Raw genomic sequence first — 17,458 nt, 5'->3', positions numbered from 1 at the left:
AAAAACCCTGTCCTCGTGGAACTTAGATTCTAATGAGAGTAGATAGACAATAAACATGTAAACAAGCAAATAAGATCATTTCATACACTTCAGAGTGCTTTGAGGAAAATAAAACAGGACAGTGGGATAGAGAAGAGGCACAGAACTGGAGTTAGGGACCAAGAAAGGAAAACTTCTCCAAGGAGGTGATTGGAGTTGACACTCAAATGATGGGAAGGAGCCAGGTATCAGAGACCTGTTGACAAGTATTTCAGGCAGTCATTGGCACAAACAAAGATGTATTCCCAGGAATAGTAAAAAGGCTAATGTGGCTGGAATATAGTGAAGGAGCAGGAAAGTAATCCCAGATGAGGTCAGAGTAGACAGGGAACAAAATCCAGACTGTATCTTAAAAGGCTTTGTAATCTATCTGAGTTTGAATGTATTATAAGTATAATAGGAAGGCATTGTTAATTCTAAATAGGGGAGTTATATGACCTTATTATTAAAGAATAAAATGGTAGATTCGATTAGATGATAATTTTAACTATTTTCTATTGAATTAAAATAATTCTGGTAACAGATAGGTAGTCTTACAGTTTTACATTTTTAAAAGAATTAATTAATTAACTAATTAAGTCAGCTGGCAGGAAGTGGAGAATAAAAGTTAATAAAAGTACCTTGCTTCAAACCCTTCACATACACCACCCACAGATATTTCTCAGAAGCCAGATGACAAATATTTTCTTTTAATGTCAAGCCAGGCATACCTTGCTGGAAGGATTTTCTGGTACTAATTTACTTTCTGCAACTTATTATGGAAACTGTATGAGACTTTTAGAAAAAAAATATGGAAATAGCAATGTATAACATAAATTTGATAGTATTAACTTTACATAAAATGGCTGAAAGGAAAAAATTCATATTGCTGTAAATATTTTAGAAGTATTTGGGAGCACACTGGCATGTATAAACTGCAGGAGAACATCCTGGACTGCTTAAACTCTGTATCCATGTAGCTAATTCAAATAAACAGGAAAAGGGAAAGACTGTCTGATAGGGGTGTGGCAAGTTGTTAAGAAAAGGATACATCAGAAGAGGCAATCAAAGAAGTACTTACTACCTCTGTGGAATTTATTGCCTCAAAGGATTAACTATGGATTTTTTTTCCTTTAATCTTTGTAAAGATCATGAGCATCGATATGGAATTGAATTTTAGTGCCTGCTTTAACCTTTGATGTTTTATGATGCATACAAATTTTTAAGCTTGAAACATTTGAAAATTATCCAAACGGTGGGGGGGGGGAGGGAGGGAAGACATCTTGGCATCTTGGTACATGTAGATAGGGAAATCTAAGTGGTATTTCACACTCTTATTCCTTTAAAAATCTTTGTGAATTAAATATGATTTCTATTTTCCAGGGAAGAAATTGAGTCTCAGAGAGTTTTAAATTGCTTGTCTAAGCTCATTAACTAGTAATTGGCAAAGTCAGTGTCTGAACCCAGATTCTGATTCCAAGTCTGGGACCGTTGATAGTTCTCCAACAGTTTGATCTTTGGAGCTGTTTTTAAAAGAGGCCGGAATGTATACATGTGAGCTCATTTGAGAAACTTCATTCTTTGACTTCAGCATGTTCAACATTCCATTACTGTCATTAATATGTTATTATCTAATTGTGAGATTTTTTTTTTTTTTGAGGAACCAGATACAAATCTGGCTAGAGAAGGAGTTCACCAGTGGGATGACTTGAGATATTCTAGAAAGTGACCATATCTCAAATTCTACATGCTTTGGGGATGTATGACACATTAACATGAGAAGTTTTTAGAATTTCTTTTTTAAATGATGAGACAAAACAATACCCAAGAGAGTGCTGGGAAATGGGATAAAAAGAAAGCATTAAGAAATGGACAGGTGTCCCCATCTTTTATTTGAATTTAAGGCTGTTATTAAAGAATTGCTTTAATTTTGGAAAAGAGTTTCTAATTGAATCATACACTATTTAAATACATTAAGACATGACCATACTTGTACTATCTGAGCAAATAAAGCCCTTATGCTTCTTTATGTGAAAGCTGTAGTTTTAGTGTCCCAGACTCTCAGTCCAGATAGTTGACAAAAAGTTCAAATACTAGGTTGCAGCAAAAGTAATTGTGTTTTTTTGCCATGACTTTTGCATCAACCAAATACAAATCCCAACAAGCTAATCAGAGACAAATTTCTTCAAGGGCCTCACTATACCGCACAGAGGAGGTAATCACAATCCTGACATAAACACACACAAAATCTGAGCTAGAAAATCAGGTCCAAAAATAATTGCTTATCTGGCAACTCAATGTTGTAGAAAGTCAGGGGGAAAAAAAGGAAACCCTGCATCTGATCCTCATTGTGCCACCAACTGTAGCTTAACTTCTTAACTTCTGGCAAGATGTTTAAGTTCTCTGAACCCATATCTATCTATCTATCTATCTATCTATCTGCCTATCTACCTATCTATCTATCTATCTATCTATCTATCTATCTAGTGAGAGCATGAAATTACTGTCTATTCTAGGCCTTTATTGCAAGCCATTATCCTAACACATCCTAGGTATTCTTCCTCTGAAACTTAACAGGATGCACATGGAATGATGTGTATTCCTTTGGTGATCACCTCTGTAAGTAGATTGAAATATTTGGTATAAGAACTTAGGAGTAATCTTTTAATATTTTCTCTTGCTTTTTCAAAGGATTATCTGGGAGCTTGCATTGTCCTCACTGCATCTATTGCATCCATTAGTGGGTCTTCGAATTCTGGATTGGTAGGCTTGGGTCTTCTGTATGCACTTACGGTAAGTATGGATAAAAACATCACAGGAACAGAAAACCAAACACTGCATGTTCCCACTGATAACTGGGAGTTGAACACTGAAAACACATGAACACAGAGAGGGGAACAATACACACCAGGACCTATTGGGGGATGGGGGATGAGGGGAGGGAAGTTAGAGGGTCGGTCAATAGGTGCAGCAAACCATCATGGCACATGTATACCTATGTAACAAACCTGCACATTGTACACATGTATCTCATTTTTAGAAGAAAGAAAGGGAAAGAAATCTCACTTTGTGCAGTGTTGGAGGCTCTTTCTATAGTTATTATCAACTCTTATTCATGGACACTAGAGGAGGGGTTTAAATTCATAACAAGATTACATCTTGCAAATAACAGTCGATTGGGGCCCAAACCCAGCTTTATAGTATAGTTTGGATTCACTTCTACCTTGTGAACCAATTTTTAAAAACATCTCAGATCTTGTGGTCAGAGTACTCTAAAGGCTATTTGGGATCCCCAGTTGGGGACACCACAATGAATGTGAATATACACGAGATAAGTGCAAACAGTAGTGTATACCACTATCCATTGTGCAGGGAAATTAGAGGACAGTTCACAAAATAGTGACACTTATGGACAATTAAAGGGAGCAGACACCTTCTTTGCTGATATATTGCATCACATTCTTCGTGGTCTCTAATATTCTGTAGCACTTAGGAGTTGTACCACACACATACACTAATAGTCCAAGTTAACCCATTCCAAAATTTCTAGTGATTACCAAAATTTCTTACTTTAATTTATTTTAAAAGGTTTTTTTTATCACCTGGCACAGATAACCAATTATTTGAACTGGGTTGTGAGGAACTTGGCTGACCTGGAGGTCCAGATGGGTGCAGTGAAGAAAGTGAACAGTTTCCTGACTATGGAGTCAGAGAACTATGAAGGCACCATGGGTACTGCTCTAAATATTGTTTGTTTCACTTAAATATTCATTTTAAGCAAATATTATTGTGTGTTGGTCACATTGTTGTTTTTGCATTTGCTTTCCACTTCAATATCCAGAAAACTGTCTCTCCTCTTGGCTTTGCTTATTATGTACACCTGAAAAGATACGACTCTGTAGGCTGAAAAGTCTTGGATAAAACCAGACTGAGTCCAAATAAGGATTATTTAATGATAGTTAAAGTGGGTTATAAAAATATTTGTGCTTTATTATATTAATTACTGACCTAAACTATAAACTATTATATTATCTTTCTCAAGACATCATTAACTTAGATGTCAAGAAATTTGGATCTGAAAATACTGAGATTCTTAACTTTGCTAGAATAAGACTGGCAGGAAATTCAATACTGAAAACAGAATAATCTTTATTCATGCCAATCTCAAGCTTAAAAGGCATTCCTTTACCTAAATCTTTCAACAGCCATCTGCTCTTCAAGGACAAAATCCAGAACACTTAGCTAACATCATGAGCCCTTCGTTAGCCAACCCTTGCCCACCTATCTTGTCCCATTTCTTGTCACACACCTGCACCACTTTGACTCTGGCCACACTAACATGCTAGACTTTCTTTTCCTCTTTGTTCTCCTATGTGCATATATTTAAAATAAATTTCCCCATCTCCCATCCTCTAAGATTCATCTCAGGCACTGGTTCCTCTCGGTGCCCTCCTGGACCTCTGAGGTTAGCACCGCACCATCCATGCTCCCAGAGCACCATAGGCGTGCCCTCATCATGGGGCCTCCATGAAGCACTGTAGGTGCTGACCTACTGGACACTTCCCAAGAACAGAGCAAGCACCTTGAGCTGTGTCTTTCATCTCCACATTCCCAGCACCCTGCACAGTACCTCTCACTTTTTAGGAACCTAGGTGTTTAATGACCAACTGACTGAACAAATAAATCAATTCACAAATGAACAATCTCTGTCCACTTTGAATAGAATTGAGTGATGGAATGCTAAAGAGACATGATGATGGTTAAGACTCCAAAAATAAACACGAAAAAACTGTCTTAAAAGTGCTAAATCAAAAGGTATTTGTTTGAATATGATTTAAATTTTTTACAAAACCTGCCACATAGTTTTGTTCAGTATTACTTTAAATTTAGAAAAAAAAAGTATATTTGTGTTAATGTATTTAAGTATGCATACATTTCTTTCTACATCTGTCTCTATCTACCTATTATCGATCTATTTCCCCACCTCATCCTCCAGATCCTTCTCAAGTTCCAGAACACTGGCCACAAGAAGGGGAGATCAAGATACATGATCTGTGTGTCAGATATGAAAATAATCTGAAACCTGTTCTTAAACACGTCAAGGCTTACATCAAACCTGGACAAAAGGTATGAAATCGCTGCATTTGATTTGTTGTATACATAAAACCTCCAATGGAATCTGGTTTTTTACTGCCTAAGCTCTTCAGACTTCCCAGCCAAGTAAGTATATTCTCACTGGGCTCACATAATATTCCCTACCTGGTGTAGGTCAAATTATCTGCATAAAAGAAAAAAAAAACAGAGAGATAAGATCAGACTACACAGTACATGTTCTCCAAGTCATACTGCAATTCACTAGTCTCCCATGAAGATCAGAAAAGTCAACAATAGGCATGTTTTAAAAAATGTTTGTCGTCCGGGCGCGGTGGCTAAAGCCTATAATCCCAGCACTTTGGGAGGCTGAGGTGGGTGGATCACGAGGTCAAGAGATCGAGACCATCCTGGTCAACATGGTGAAACCCCGTCTCTACTAAAAATACAAAAAATTAGCTGGGCATGGCAGTGTGTGCCTATAATCCTCAGGAGGCTGAGGCAGGAGAATTGCCTGAACCCAGGAGGCAGAGGTTGCGGTGAGCCGAGATCGCACCATTGCACTCCAGCCTGGGTAACAAGAGCGAAACTCTGTCACAAAAAAAAAAAAAAAAAAAATGTTTATCTTCTGACTCCTGCCATATTAGCCATCCCATGGGGAACCTTTGCATTCATAATAACTCTAGTTCCCAGATGACTTATTTTAGTTATTATAAAAAGAACAAGTGGGCAGAAGAAAATGAACTCATTCTACTTTTTGGTATAAAACCGTCACTTCTAAGATAACATGGAAATCATTATTTGTTAGTCCAACAATATACTAAATGCAAAAAAAAAAAAAAATAAGCCATGAAGGAAAAACAATTGCAACCATGTGGGAAAAAAAATAATTAGGATGAAATCGTTGAAGATTTGGTGAGAACTGTTTTTATATTTTCATTTTGTTGAGACAGGGTCTTGTTCTTTAACCCAGGCTGGAGTGCAGTGGCATGATCATGGATAGCTGCAGCCTCAACCTCCTGGGCTCCAGCTATTCTCCCACTTGAACCTTCCAAGTAATTGGGACTGCAGGCACACACCAACACACCCAGTTAATTTTTGTGTGTTTTGTGGAGATGGGTTTTGCAATATTGCCCAAGCTAGTCTAGAACTCCTGACCTCAAGTGACCCACCTGCCTCAGCCTCCCAGAGTGTTGGGATTACAGGTGTGAGCCATTGTGCCCAGCCTGTTTTTGTCTTGATGATAATTCATAATGTAGACCTAAGAAAAAGTATCTATAATGTAATTATTTAGATATAATTATAGTTTTATCATAATATCTTGTTTAAGTTAAAACACAGAATTTAAGCTAATCTGTCCTTTGAGTCTTCTTCTCTTTGAGTGACAGCTGTTTTTGTAGGTGGGCATATGCGGTCGTACTGGCAGTGGGAAATCATCCTTATCTCTGGCTTTCTTCAGAATGGTTGATATATTTGATGGTGAGTTGCTAACTAAATTTTTGAAGTAGCCATGTGGTGCTTTCCTTTTAAAAAAAAATCAATTTACCTAATCCTGCAGAAATAAAAAGCAAATATTTATAAGGACTTTGTGCTCTGCACATGGTTCAAGGCAGATAGCCCAAATAAATAGCCCAAAAGTAAAGAAAGGACATAGAATTGGGGAAATAAAATGATGATCCTTAAAGCATTTTGATAAACTGGTAAAATGAAAACAAGGCCACCCACTTTGAATGGCAGTAGGTGGAGGTGGCATTTCAAGAGAAAGAAAGAGGAAGGACAAGTGCCTTGCTTCCTTTAGACTAAACATATATCTCTTTCCAGCAAAGGAAAAAAGTGCAAGGAGATAAGTAAACTGCCTTTTAAATTTCTGTACATGACTCTTACCATCATCTGCTTAATATCATGGTTTAATGACATTGAACATTTTGTGACGAGGCAACCTTTGCTGTAAAGTGAAAGCTCATGATAACAATGTACACAGCTATTTATTCATCCATCAAATTATTAATAATATGATACACAAGAGCATAGTAACCATTTAGCCTTTGTTTTAAAAAAAAAAAAGTCACATAATTTAGTCTATCAGATGGCCCATAAATAGGCCAGCACATAAGGTATCTTGAATGAAAGAGGATCCAGCAATAAACTTGACCGAACTTACTGTACTTGACAGTACACAAAGTGCTTACTGTTATTATCTGTAATGATTATGATGATTATGGCACTCCACATGTTTATTGTACTTGACAGTTTATATTATTGAATTTAATCTACACAACAGCTCTGTGAGATAAAGAGGTCAGTTTATGAACAACATGGAACTATAGTAAGTGTAATTTCTTTGGGGTTTAGATTCAGGAACAAGATAAACTTCTGTCACTAGGTTAGCAGCTTACTTTTTCCATGGCTAATAATAATGTACAGATACTTTAAGGCAGGTGTCCCCAAACTACGGCCCACGGGCCGCATGCGGCCCCCTGAGGCCATTTATCCGGCCCCCTGCCACACTTCAGGAAGGGGCACCTCTTTCATTGGTGGTCAGTGAGAGGAGCACAGTATGTGGCGGCCCTCCAATGGTCTGAGGGTCAGTGAACTGGTCCCGTGTAAAAAGTTTGGGGATGCCTGCTTTAAGGACTTTCAGTGGGATTAAAGTTATAAGGCAATTAAGTGATCAAAATCACCTGACATTTTTCATTAAAACACTATGTTTATGACTGATCATGTTAGGTTAGCCTGATCCTCATGAGTCCAGACACATGATTTCAGGTCCCATGTAAACACTATCAGTGATTGATTCTCTTTTTAATAGCAGTAGGCTATTAAGATTTTAATACATAATTTATTATTTCTGATCTATTATTCTTGAAAGACATAGGTTAAGCTAATCACCCTTGCCTGCTCTAAATCTATCTGGTAAAAGGACTCCAGCTGCCATTCTGAGTCTGACGTCTTATCTCACGGGGCAATATAGTCTCTGCATAAAAGTGATATGATTAACTGCATACATGACGGCGGAGAAACAACATCCAGAATGCACAAATCTCTATGCGTCCATATGCAGTATGGAGAAACTTATTAAAACTTGATATTCACATCACAGAATTTTCTATTTGTAATGCATTGTACCATGAAACCAACATAGGAATGAATGACAAAGACCCTGGTTTTCAAAGAGCCTATATTCTAGCTGGGGACCATACAATTAAAAAGATTAAGTACAGGTATGTAGAATATCAGATTCTGATAAATCTCACGAAGAGAAATAAAGTAGGAAGGAGGATAAAGGGAATACAAGAAGGGAAAGGACTCAGTAAGGGGTAAAAGTACTTTTTGGTTGGTATGATCACATAAACCAAATAAAAACTCTGAATTCCTTTAGGAGAAATACATAAGAAAAACAAATCATCACCAAACGTGTTTTTTTTTTTAGAGACACATGATATTTTTAACGCTTAAATGGAAAAGTTGGTCTTCTGAATTTCAACCCTGAACTAGTAAAGAACTTTTAATTTGTGAACAAATATTATTTTACTTGTTACTTTACTACATGCCTGTAATTTCTGTTTCTCCTTAACAGGAAAAATTGTCATTGATGGGATAGACATTTCTAAATTACCACTGCACACACTACGTTCTAGACTTTCAATCATTCTGCAGGATCCAATACTATTCAGTGGTTCCATTAGGTAGGTAACATGTTCAGCAAACATCTGTGTGCCTTAGGATTTAGTCTTTGACTCTTAGAAAGGTTTTACTCAGAGTCATTTTTCAGGTATGAGTGAACTGATATCAGGACAACAAAATCAAATATGCTGTCCAACAATCTGGATTGGAAAAGCCTAGAGTTGTGAAATTAACCTATAAAAATTATGCTTCCAGGAGATTTCATCCCTTTTAGTTTGCTTCTATAAGAGCCACTTTGTCCTCTATACTTGAGAGCAGTGATGCTTGGCAGACATTTCTAAGGTGTTCTATCCTACAGATGTCCAGTCTAACTTGTAGATCTGGCCTGGCCTCAGCAGATATTCTGACTTTGGTTAATCCTTTTACCTATCCCTCCACCCCTTATAACTTTACTTCAGCCAAAATTTCTATGCATAAAGCTGCTACAGTTTTCGTGCCTGGTTCAGGGTTTCCCACCAAAAAAAAAAAAAAAAAAGTGGGGATATCAACCATCTACTAGGTGCTTTAAATATATTATCTGATTAAGTCCTCAAACCATTACTCCAGGGTACATATTTTTTATCCACATTTCACAGATGAGAATTTTGAAACTCAAAGAAGCTGTAACTTAACCCAACTTCATACCCCTAGTAAGTGGAAGAACTGCTATTCCAACTGAAGTTCATCTGATTCCAAAGTCCATGTTGGCATCTTTATTAGTCTGTTTTCACACTTTTATAAAGAATGACCTGAGACTGGGTAATTTATAAAGGAAAGAGGTTTGATTGACTCATAGTTCTTTATGGCAGAACTGTGAGTCAATTAAGTCTCTTTTCTTTATAAACATATAGCGGCATGAGAATGGACCAATACACTACTATTGCTGGTGGTACAGCATGACCTATCTAAAATAGTGTCATATATTCCCGCAGAGATGTATGTATGTAGCATCAGTTCTACAGGAATATTTTGCTAGATACTATTAAGGTTATAGAAGCATTATTTGGAGCCAATGGATCTATGTAACAAACGTGGTTATATGATATAATGTATATTAAGTTGTATAATAATATCATCAAGACCATGTTTTATACTATTAAGATTATACATTCATTCATCAAACACTAATTCAGTGCTTACATTGCCCTGAGCACTATTATAGGTGCTGAATATACAGCAGTAACCAAACAAAGGGAACTTACATTGTAAGGAAAGAAAAGCGATAAGTAAATATACATAAAAGTTTCTCTATTTTTAACTTACAGATTAACTAATTTTTCCCTACAGATTTAATTTAGATCCAGAGTGCAAATGCACAGATGACAGACTCTGGGAAGCCTTAGAAATTGCTCAGCTGAAGAATATGGTCAAATCTCTACCAGGAGGTCTAGGTATATTTTCCAAATAGTATATTTATTTTTTATATATGCCATTAATCCTACATAGCTTTATATTTTATGCTATAATCACATAACTTTAGTGTTAAATCTCCTTATATTTACAATAAAATCCTAAAAGTCATTAGAATATTTCAAACTCTAATGTTTTTGCATGGGGTACCAGAGAATGAACCCAGTAACAAATTCTGTTCTATGTGACTTCTCCAAAATATTCCAATTAATACACCTATCTCTGCCATCTTTTCACAATTGATGGGTACAGGTCATTGTAATGGATGTTTCCCTGTGGTTATTCTTGTTCAGTTGACCTGTCTGATCACCTACCATCAGAAAATGAATGGGAGGATTGCAGGAGCTGTTAGGTTTAAGTCTTTGGCACCATTTAGGGAAAGCCAGTTTTGCCACATTAGCAGCCATTTTCCTTGCTGCAAGAAGGGAAAATTCTTTTTATTGATATGACATAAGTTTCTTTGTGTTTGAAGACATTGTTGTGCATTGCCTTGAGGTGGTATCAGTTTTAACCAAGTGCATGAAGAACGCAACATGTACTCAATCACTGATAAAAATTCAGTCCCAGAGGTTGTACAATTTCTGACAAATAAGTGATAACAGAATGAAAGAAAATCTGATTATTAAAATCACAGAGATTAATCACAGATTTAAATCACTGTCTAACTCATTAAATCAAACATATAATTTTTGACTTCTGCTTCCTTAACATCTAAACTCATCTAAGAAAGCAATAGGAAAGATCATAGTTGATTGATATTCTAAATTTAATATACAATTTATAATTGCCTAATTGTGTTGTTTGGCATCTAGATTTTTAAAAATCAACCTACACAATAAAATTATGTGTATTTGGTAGTTTACTTGAAAAGGAGAGCCAACTCAAAAACACTGCATTTTATTATTTTAATTAAGTTCCAAGGAGAAAGTATGCCACAAACAAAAGTTAAGACAGCATGTCTTTAAGGAAAGTTTGACTGACTTGCCAGGGTCAGGTTGTGAAAGTAATTCCAGAATTCTGGATAAACTTTCCAATAGTGATTTTTTTTCCTTTTTTTTTTTTTTGAGACAAGTTCTCACTATGTTACCCAGAGATGAGTGCAGTGGCTATTCACAGGCATGACCATCACATACTACACCCTCTAATTCCTGGGGTCAAGTGATCCTCCTGCCTCACCCTCCTAAGTAGCTGGGACTGTAGGTGCCCCACTATGCTTAGCTCCCATAATAATTTTTTGATATCTCCTGTGGAAAGCCCAGCAAGTCTACTTGAGAAATTAATACATGCTTATAGAATGTTCTCTCTTGGCATTTAGAGATCCCCTTTCTCTCCACTAATAGTTGAAAAGACAGATTATTGCATCTTTCTAATCCTCTTCATTAACATGAGAGCTACATGCACCTGTTTAGAATTGTGGGCATAGTGTTTTGAGGTTATGGTACAGCACAGACAACAGGAGATTATATTTACATTATGTAACTGACTGTATATTATGCTTATCATCTTAGTAAAAATGATCAATTGCTTAATGAAAATTTGGTTCAGGCCAGCTTTAGTGGAAACATTCCTTATCCCCAGCATCCTCTTTTATATATAAATTAGAATTTGGAGAATAAATACCTATCTTCTAATCATGACAAATTATAAGACTTTAATACCATTAGAATATAATCAATAGAAGGCCAGGCGCGGTGGCTCAAGCCTATAATCCCAGCACTTTGGGAGGCCAAGGCGGGTGGATCACGAGGTCAAGAGATCGAGACCATCCTGGTCAACATGGTGAAACCCCGTCTCTACTAAAAATACAAAAAACTAGCTGGGCGTGGTGGCGGGTGCCTGTAATCCCAGCTACTTAGGAGGCTGAGGCAGGAGAATTGCCTGAACCCAGGAGGCAGAGGTTGCAGTGAGCCGAGATCGCGCCATTGCACTCCAGTCTGGGTAACAAGAGCGAAACTCTGTCTCAAAAAAAAAAAAAAGAAAAGAAAAGAAAAGAATATAATCAATAGAAATTTCCCCCAGAACTTTAGGAAATGGTGTTTGAATTCTAATTAAAAAAAAGGCATTTTGTAAACAGAATTTATCTTAAACTCACAATTTATGAAATATAGCATAGTTTATGAAATATAGATGGACACATAAAAGGAAAAGCATAATGAGGAGATACCATTCATTCATCCACACAACAGTGGATTATTCCGCTCCTGTGTAAGATACCACAGTACTAGGGACAGATTGAAACCAAAACAAATCCAGTCCTTATCCACTTGGTACTTAACAGTCTAGAGAGATGGTATAATGAAAGGAGAAGTGGAATTGGAGTTGAGAATATTCTGTATCTTATCAAGTTAGCTAAATGTGGCTTTGGGCAAGCCATTTTATTTCTCTGGGCCTTAGGTAATTAATCTCCTTAGAGAAGAGTATTAAATAATTAAATAATCTCCAAGGTCTTCCTGTCTTCCAAACGTGTTCTATCCTACAATCCGAGGTAATTCCCTACCTATTGTTATAAATGAGATGATTTAGGATCATCTTCATTTTCCCAAAGTGGAGTTCCTCTTTGTTGCTCCAGTATGAAATCCTTGCACCAGCACTAAGTGATAGCTGTCACGCTGTCATACAACGTAATGTGGTTTACATGATTTTGCCCAGGAAAATGTTAGTAGCATTCCTTTAGTGAAATCCTTGCTTCTTTCTCTGATTTAGATGCGGTTGTCACTGAAGGTGGGGAGAATTTTAGCGTTGGACAGAGACAGCTATTTTGCCTTGCCAGGGCCTTTGTCCGCAAAAGCAGCATTCTTATTATGGATGAGGCAACAGCTTCCATTGACATGGCCACAGTGAGTGCATTATCTGTGCTTTTAAAATTGACACATTGGAGAAATGTGCATGAAAGTTAGAGTTGATTATTTCCTGATTGGGTTCTGAATCCAATCCAAACCAAGTACTATTGTTCTGAGAATCTTCTCAATCATCTCCTTGATGAACTGATGATAGCACATTGAGAATTAAAATAAATAGAACCCTATACATGATTTAAAGGCATTTCTATGACCAATAAACATAAAATAAATTTCCCACAACTTTTTGATAAATTTTCAGAACAGTAAATTTCCAGGGCTTAGTTGATGAGAGGTATTGTACTATATTCAAGTATTATGCCATAAAAGTTCTGAAATGCAGTATGAAAATCTCTATTTAATAGACTCTATTGATAAACAACACCACTCATTATTTCCTAAACAAATTTGAAGAAGAAGGATTCACTTGGATGAATAATGGCTAGAATTAATAACAGCCTCCTCTATGTGTTTATTGTAAAAAGCCATAAATTTTGCCTTTTGAAAGATAGTACTTGAAATTGTCAAATGTATCCAAGAAAGATCTGTCCAGAAGGCTGTGATGGAGTAGGGAAAATATTACATTAAATCATAAACTGTGTATGAGCTAGCAATTAATGTTCTTTCGAAAGTTAACTTGATATTAAAATTTGACATCAGAAAGGACAAAAGAAGAACCCACAGCCTCATGTTATTTTTTTTTTTTTTGCTGCACACTTTAGATTGGGTAAAACTACTCATAAAGTGAAACAGTTTCAAGTTTAAGAGCTATTTATACATGGAGATGCTAACTTGACCTTTTTTTTTTTTTCCTATTAAGTAAGTCTAATCGAAGTACCTAGACTTATACAGCTTTCTTGAACTTAATCTAAAGCAGTAAAATGGTCTCTGATCAAGTCATTGCAATATATAGCATAAGCAGCTTCAAAACCAGTATTAATTATTAAGGTTTTACAACATTGAGAGTTATTATAAGGGTAATATTGCTTCAATTAAGGAGAGAGAGTATGAAAGAAATGGCAGTTGATTGAAAGAAAGAACCTCCTTCACTTTAAAAATTGAACCAAGATTTCCTCTAAGAGAGATGAAATCTGTATCCAGAACAACCCTTAAAATATAACTGTAATAGTGCTTTGAGGTGGGAATAAAAACAGTTTCTGCCTAGAATGTTCCTTTATGGGTCAAAGTCCAAGTTTCGGCATCAATTTTAGTTCTTCCCTTTTCTGACTCAAAGGTAAACATCATTACAGAATTTTGCTGGTTTCGAATATATACTGTTTGTAGTATAACTCAGGTAAGCATTTTGAGTTATACTACATTAGTTTCATTTTCTTCTTTGGCTTTCCTGGAAATAAATCTATCACACACTTCCAGCTGATCACTGACTGTTATTTGTGTTTTGAAGACACATACAGAATCCAACACGAACCTGCTGCTGGGACTGCTCTTTCTTATGCCTTCCACAGAAGACTAGGGAGGGAGAGTGCTCACAAGGGATTGAGTGGAATATTGTTCTTGGGGCAAAGCATTATGGTAAGACAAAGTAGTCCAGAGAAAATTTACACTTTTTTTTTTTGCAGGAAAATATTTTGCAAAAAGTAGTAATGACAGCCTTTGCAGACCGAACTGTGGTGACAATAGCTGTAAGTATGAGAAGACAGAGTCGGTACACCTCTGTGGTTGTTGTTCTAACACGTTATCATCTTTGGGTTTGAGCAAAATATACTTCTGTTGAATTATGTATTTCTTGGCTAACATTTCTGTGTCTGTTAAATACAAAGATGTTTTGAAAGCATTGTTCTTTCTAAACTGTCTGCCCTACCTAACTGACTTCCCTAAGTTACAATGATAGGACATCCTAAATCTAAAGATTCCAGTGGGTCACAGCCTCTGCTTGTTCACCAGATACAATGGTAGTTCATATAGACTAATTCTCTTTTCTATAATCTGATGGTCTGATGAGCAGTTCCAGAAAGAAAATTCCTCCATTTGATTGCTTATTCTGCTACTATCTATATGTAATTTCTATGTTTCCATTCATTTATCTATTAAAAAAAAATAGACGATGAGATCTATCATGGTAGGGGCAGGTAAGTTTTTCTGTTTTAGATAGCACCAATCAAATAGAAGTGCTTAAATATTTGTAATTCACATTAAAGCTGACTTAAAATAGCCCACAGTTTTCTGTCTTTTTCTCTTTGCAAGTGGATTTTGCTCACATTTAGGCTTACTGCTTAACAAGAACTATTTTTTTAATGAGTCACTTGGATATGTTTCCTTCTGCTGATTCTCTTCTCTTCTTTCTATTTTTCTCTCCAGCACCGTGTCTCTTCTATTATGGATGCAGGCCTTGTTTTAGTCTTTTCTGAGGGTATTTTAGTGGAGTGTGATACTGTTCCAAATTTGCTCGCCCTCAGGAATGGCCTCTTTTCCACTTTGGTGATGACCAACAAGTAGACCGTCATGATCTACTGCGCCAAATCTGTCATTCTCTGGTAGTTATCTTAGCAGTATCCCCTCAGGAAGGCATGGCTAATGCTTTGAATAAAGAGGAGGGCTGGGATGAGGGAGCTAACTTCAGGGTGTTACAAAATCAGCTCAACCAAGTGCTTTAGTCATTATGCTCACTGCCAAATGGGGCTCATGCATGTGTTTTCAAATATATACATGCAAAAGAGAGTGTTTATGAAATCTATGAACTGAATTACCTCTTAGTCTAAGGACCAATTTCACTAGTCCCTAGGGAAGTTTTTTAAGCATCCATAAAAATGCCATACACATTTCTTACCTGGACTGGAGAATGCATTGTTAAATTTAAATAGTTACTTGAGTTTCACTGGCGAGTAATGGGAGTTGTCTATGGAGTGCTTGCTATGCTTCCGCTTTCTTGGATGATGCATGGGAGAAACAGAACCCCTTTGGAATGCGGCATTTTTTAAGATGGCAGGAAATACCCCATCAGCGCTCACTTTCTGCAAACTGCCTAAGTAAAGAAAAATCTACTTTCTCTGATTTTTCCAGTGAAAAGGTGTGAATGATTTAAGGGGTAGGAGAATTGGTTAACTTGAAAAATAATTATCCAGTATTTTCAAGAATTTTCTTACTGGAAAAGATAGGGAGATATTTTAGAAGATCAAGAACTTCCTGTTGCCCCAAAATGAGTGGAGAGAGGGAGAAAAAATAGACCACTGCCCACTCAAAAGATGGATTTTCTCTATTCTGCATGAAGCATGGCATTGTTGGGTGGTTCTATTTAGTCAATATCTGGAAGATTACTTGAGCATAATTTGTACTTTAAACAAAATGTTAGGTTTCCTGATTAGTTTACCTCTTACCTGATTTTCTCTCCTCCTACATTCACTAAATACATTTCTACAGACTTACGTATCTTTCACCCATTCTTCATTTCAAGATCACTTGTGTGAAGGTGGCCACTAGGATACCTAGAGTTCCCTGCGGCCACCCACCCCTAATACACATGAAGCTGTTGAGGAAGAATCAGGACCAACTCCTCCTAACAGGCTCCTAAAAGGGAAAGTACCACCACATTTGTGGTAGACTCTTTGAAGAATGACCCTCAGCTCTGTTAAAATTAACTGTTTTTCCTTCCCTGCCTAAGAGCTTATTCCTTTGGTTAACTGCCACTAAAATTGTGGAATAACTTAAAAAGACAACTTTCTCCAGTTTCTAAACGGAAGCACTCACACACCAAAATAGTCCATGTATTTATTTCTGAAAGTGATTACACGATTAATTTCTCTGGAATGTTTTGAAAATTTTATCAACACATTGACAATTGACACCACACTTTGTCAAAGAAAATTATTTGGAATAATGGAATAAAAACCAACTATATTTATTTCTGTTAGCCAAGATTTTTTAATGTTTTCATTTTTATTTTTTTCTAGTAAAGAGGCCAAATTCTTTCTTTAGACATCCATGATATGGTTATTGAAGAACTAATATTTTTCTGGAGGGAAACGCACAGCGAATATTATTGGATAGTTCGTTAAGTTTCTTTTTCCAACTGTGTGGGTGTGCAAATGGCTCTGGTCCTTTCTCAAAGATAAATAAACATTAGCCTCCAAAATCTTGTTAATTCATAAATCATGGTCTTTGACATTAAAAGTAATGGCAAAGACCACAATCACTTTTGCACCAACCTAATATATCATTTGTTACCAATATTCAGTGAATGATAGGTTTGTCATGGATGTTGAAAACTGGGGTATGTTCTAAGCTGGCATCGTTATCACATTCCATATATGTGTTTCTCTTCCCCTCAAGTCATGAGTCACAACTGTAACTGCTGGCTTTTCTGAAAGCATAAATACCGAGTCCACCCCATCTACATGGCCTAGGGCAGAATGTCGGCCCTTACCTCTGGGGATGGCTTTAGGTTGGACTTGGAATTGTTCAGAGACGTGCTTTGGAAGTCT

At 36.6% G+C, this 17,458-nt stretch overlaps 1 protein-coding gene and 1 long non-coding RNA gene across 6 annotated transcripts in view; one reads left to right on the top strand and one right to left on the bottom strand.

Annotated features, from left to right (window-relative positions):
* The window catches only part of LOC104651143 (uncharacterized), a 90,105-nt gene that overhangs the window by 40,400 nt on the left and 32,247 nt on the right, over positions 1 to 17,458 (bottom strand). The gene's annotated exons all lie outside the window — the stretch shown is intronic.
* The window catches only part of ABCC9 (ATP binding cassette subfamily C member 9), a 153,920-nt gene that overhangs the window by 132,183 nt on the left and 4,279 nt on the right, over positions 1 to 17,458 (top strand). For 3 of the 5 annotated variants that reach the window (XM_074402880.1, XM_010337297.3, XM_074402879.1), the window contains 8 exons: positions 2,710 to 2,811; positions 3,630 to 3,750; positions 5,015 to 5,145; positions 6,510 to 6,588; positions 8,687 to 8,795; positions 10,060 to 10,163; positions 12,886 to 13,019; positions 14,600 to 14,662. In XM_074402880.1, the coding sequence (XP_074258981.1) occupies positions 2,710 to 2,811; positions 3,630 to 3,750; positions 5,015 to 5,145; positions 6,510 to 6,588; positions 8,687 to 8,795; positions 10,060 to 10,163; positions 12,886 to 13,019; positions 14,600 to 14,662 (843 nt within the window). Of the gene's footprint in view, positions 1 to 2,709; positions 2,812 to 3,629; positions 3,751 to 5,014; positions 5,146 to 6,509; positions 6,589 to 8,686; positions 8,796 to 10,059; positions 10,164 to 12,885; positions 13,020 to 14,599; positions 14,663 to 15,338; positions 15,515 to 17,458 lie in introns of all 5 variants that reach the window. The other 2 variants (XM_074402881.1, XM_074402878.1) reach the window with 1 other exon arrangement.

Source organism: Saimiri boliviensis, chromosome 7 (genome assembly GCF_048565385.1).
Source record: "Saimiri boliviensis isolate mSaiBol1 chromosome 7, mSaiBol1.pri, whole genome shotgun sequence".
NCBI lineage: Eukaryota > Metazoa > Chordata > Mammalia > Primates > Cebidae > Saimiri > Saimiri boliviensis.
The sequence above is the reverse complement of the archived record's forward strand: the minus strand, read 5'-3'. Positions and strand labels throughout refer to the sequence as shown.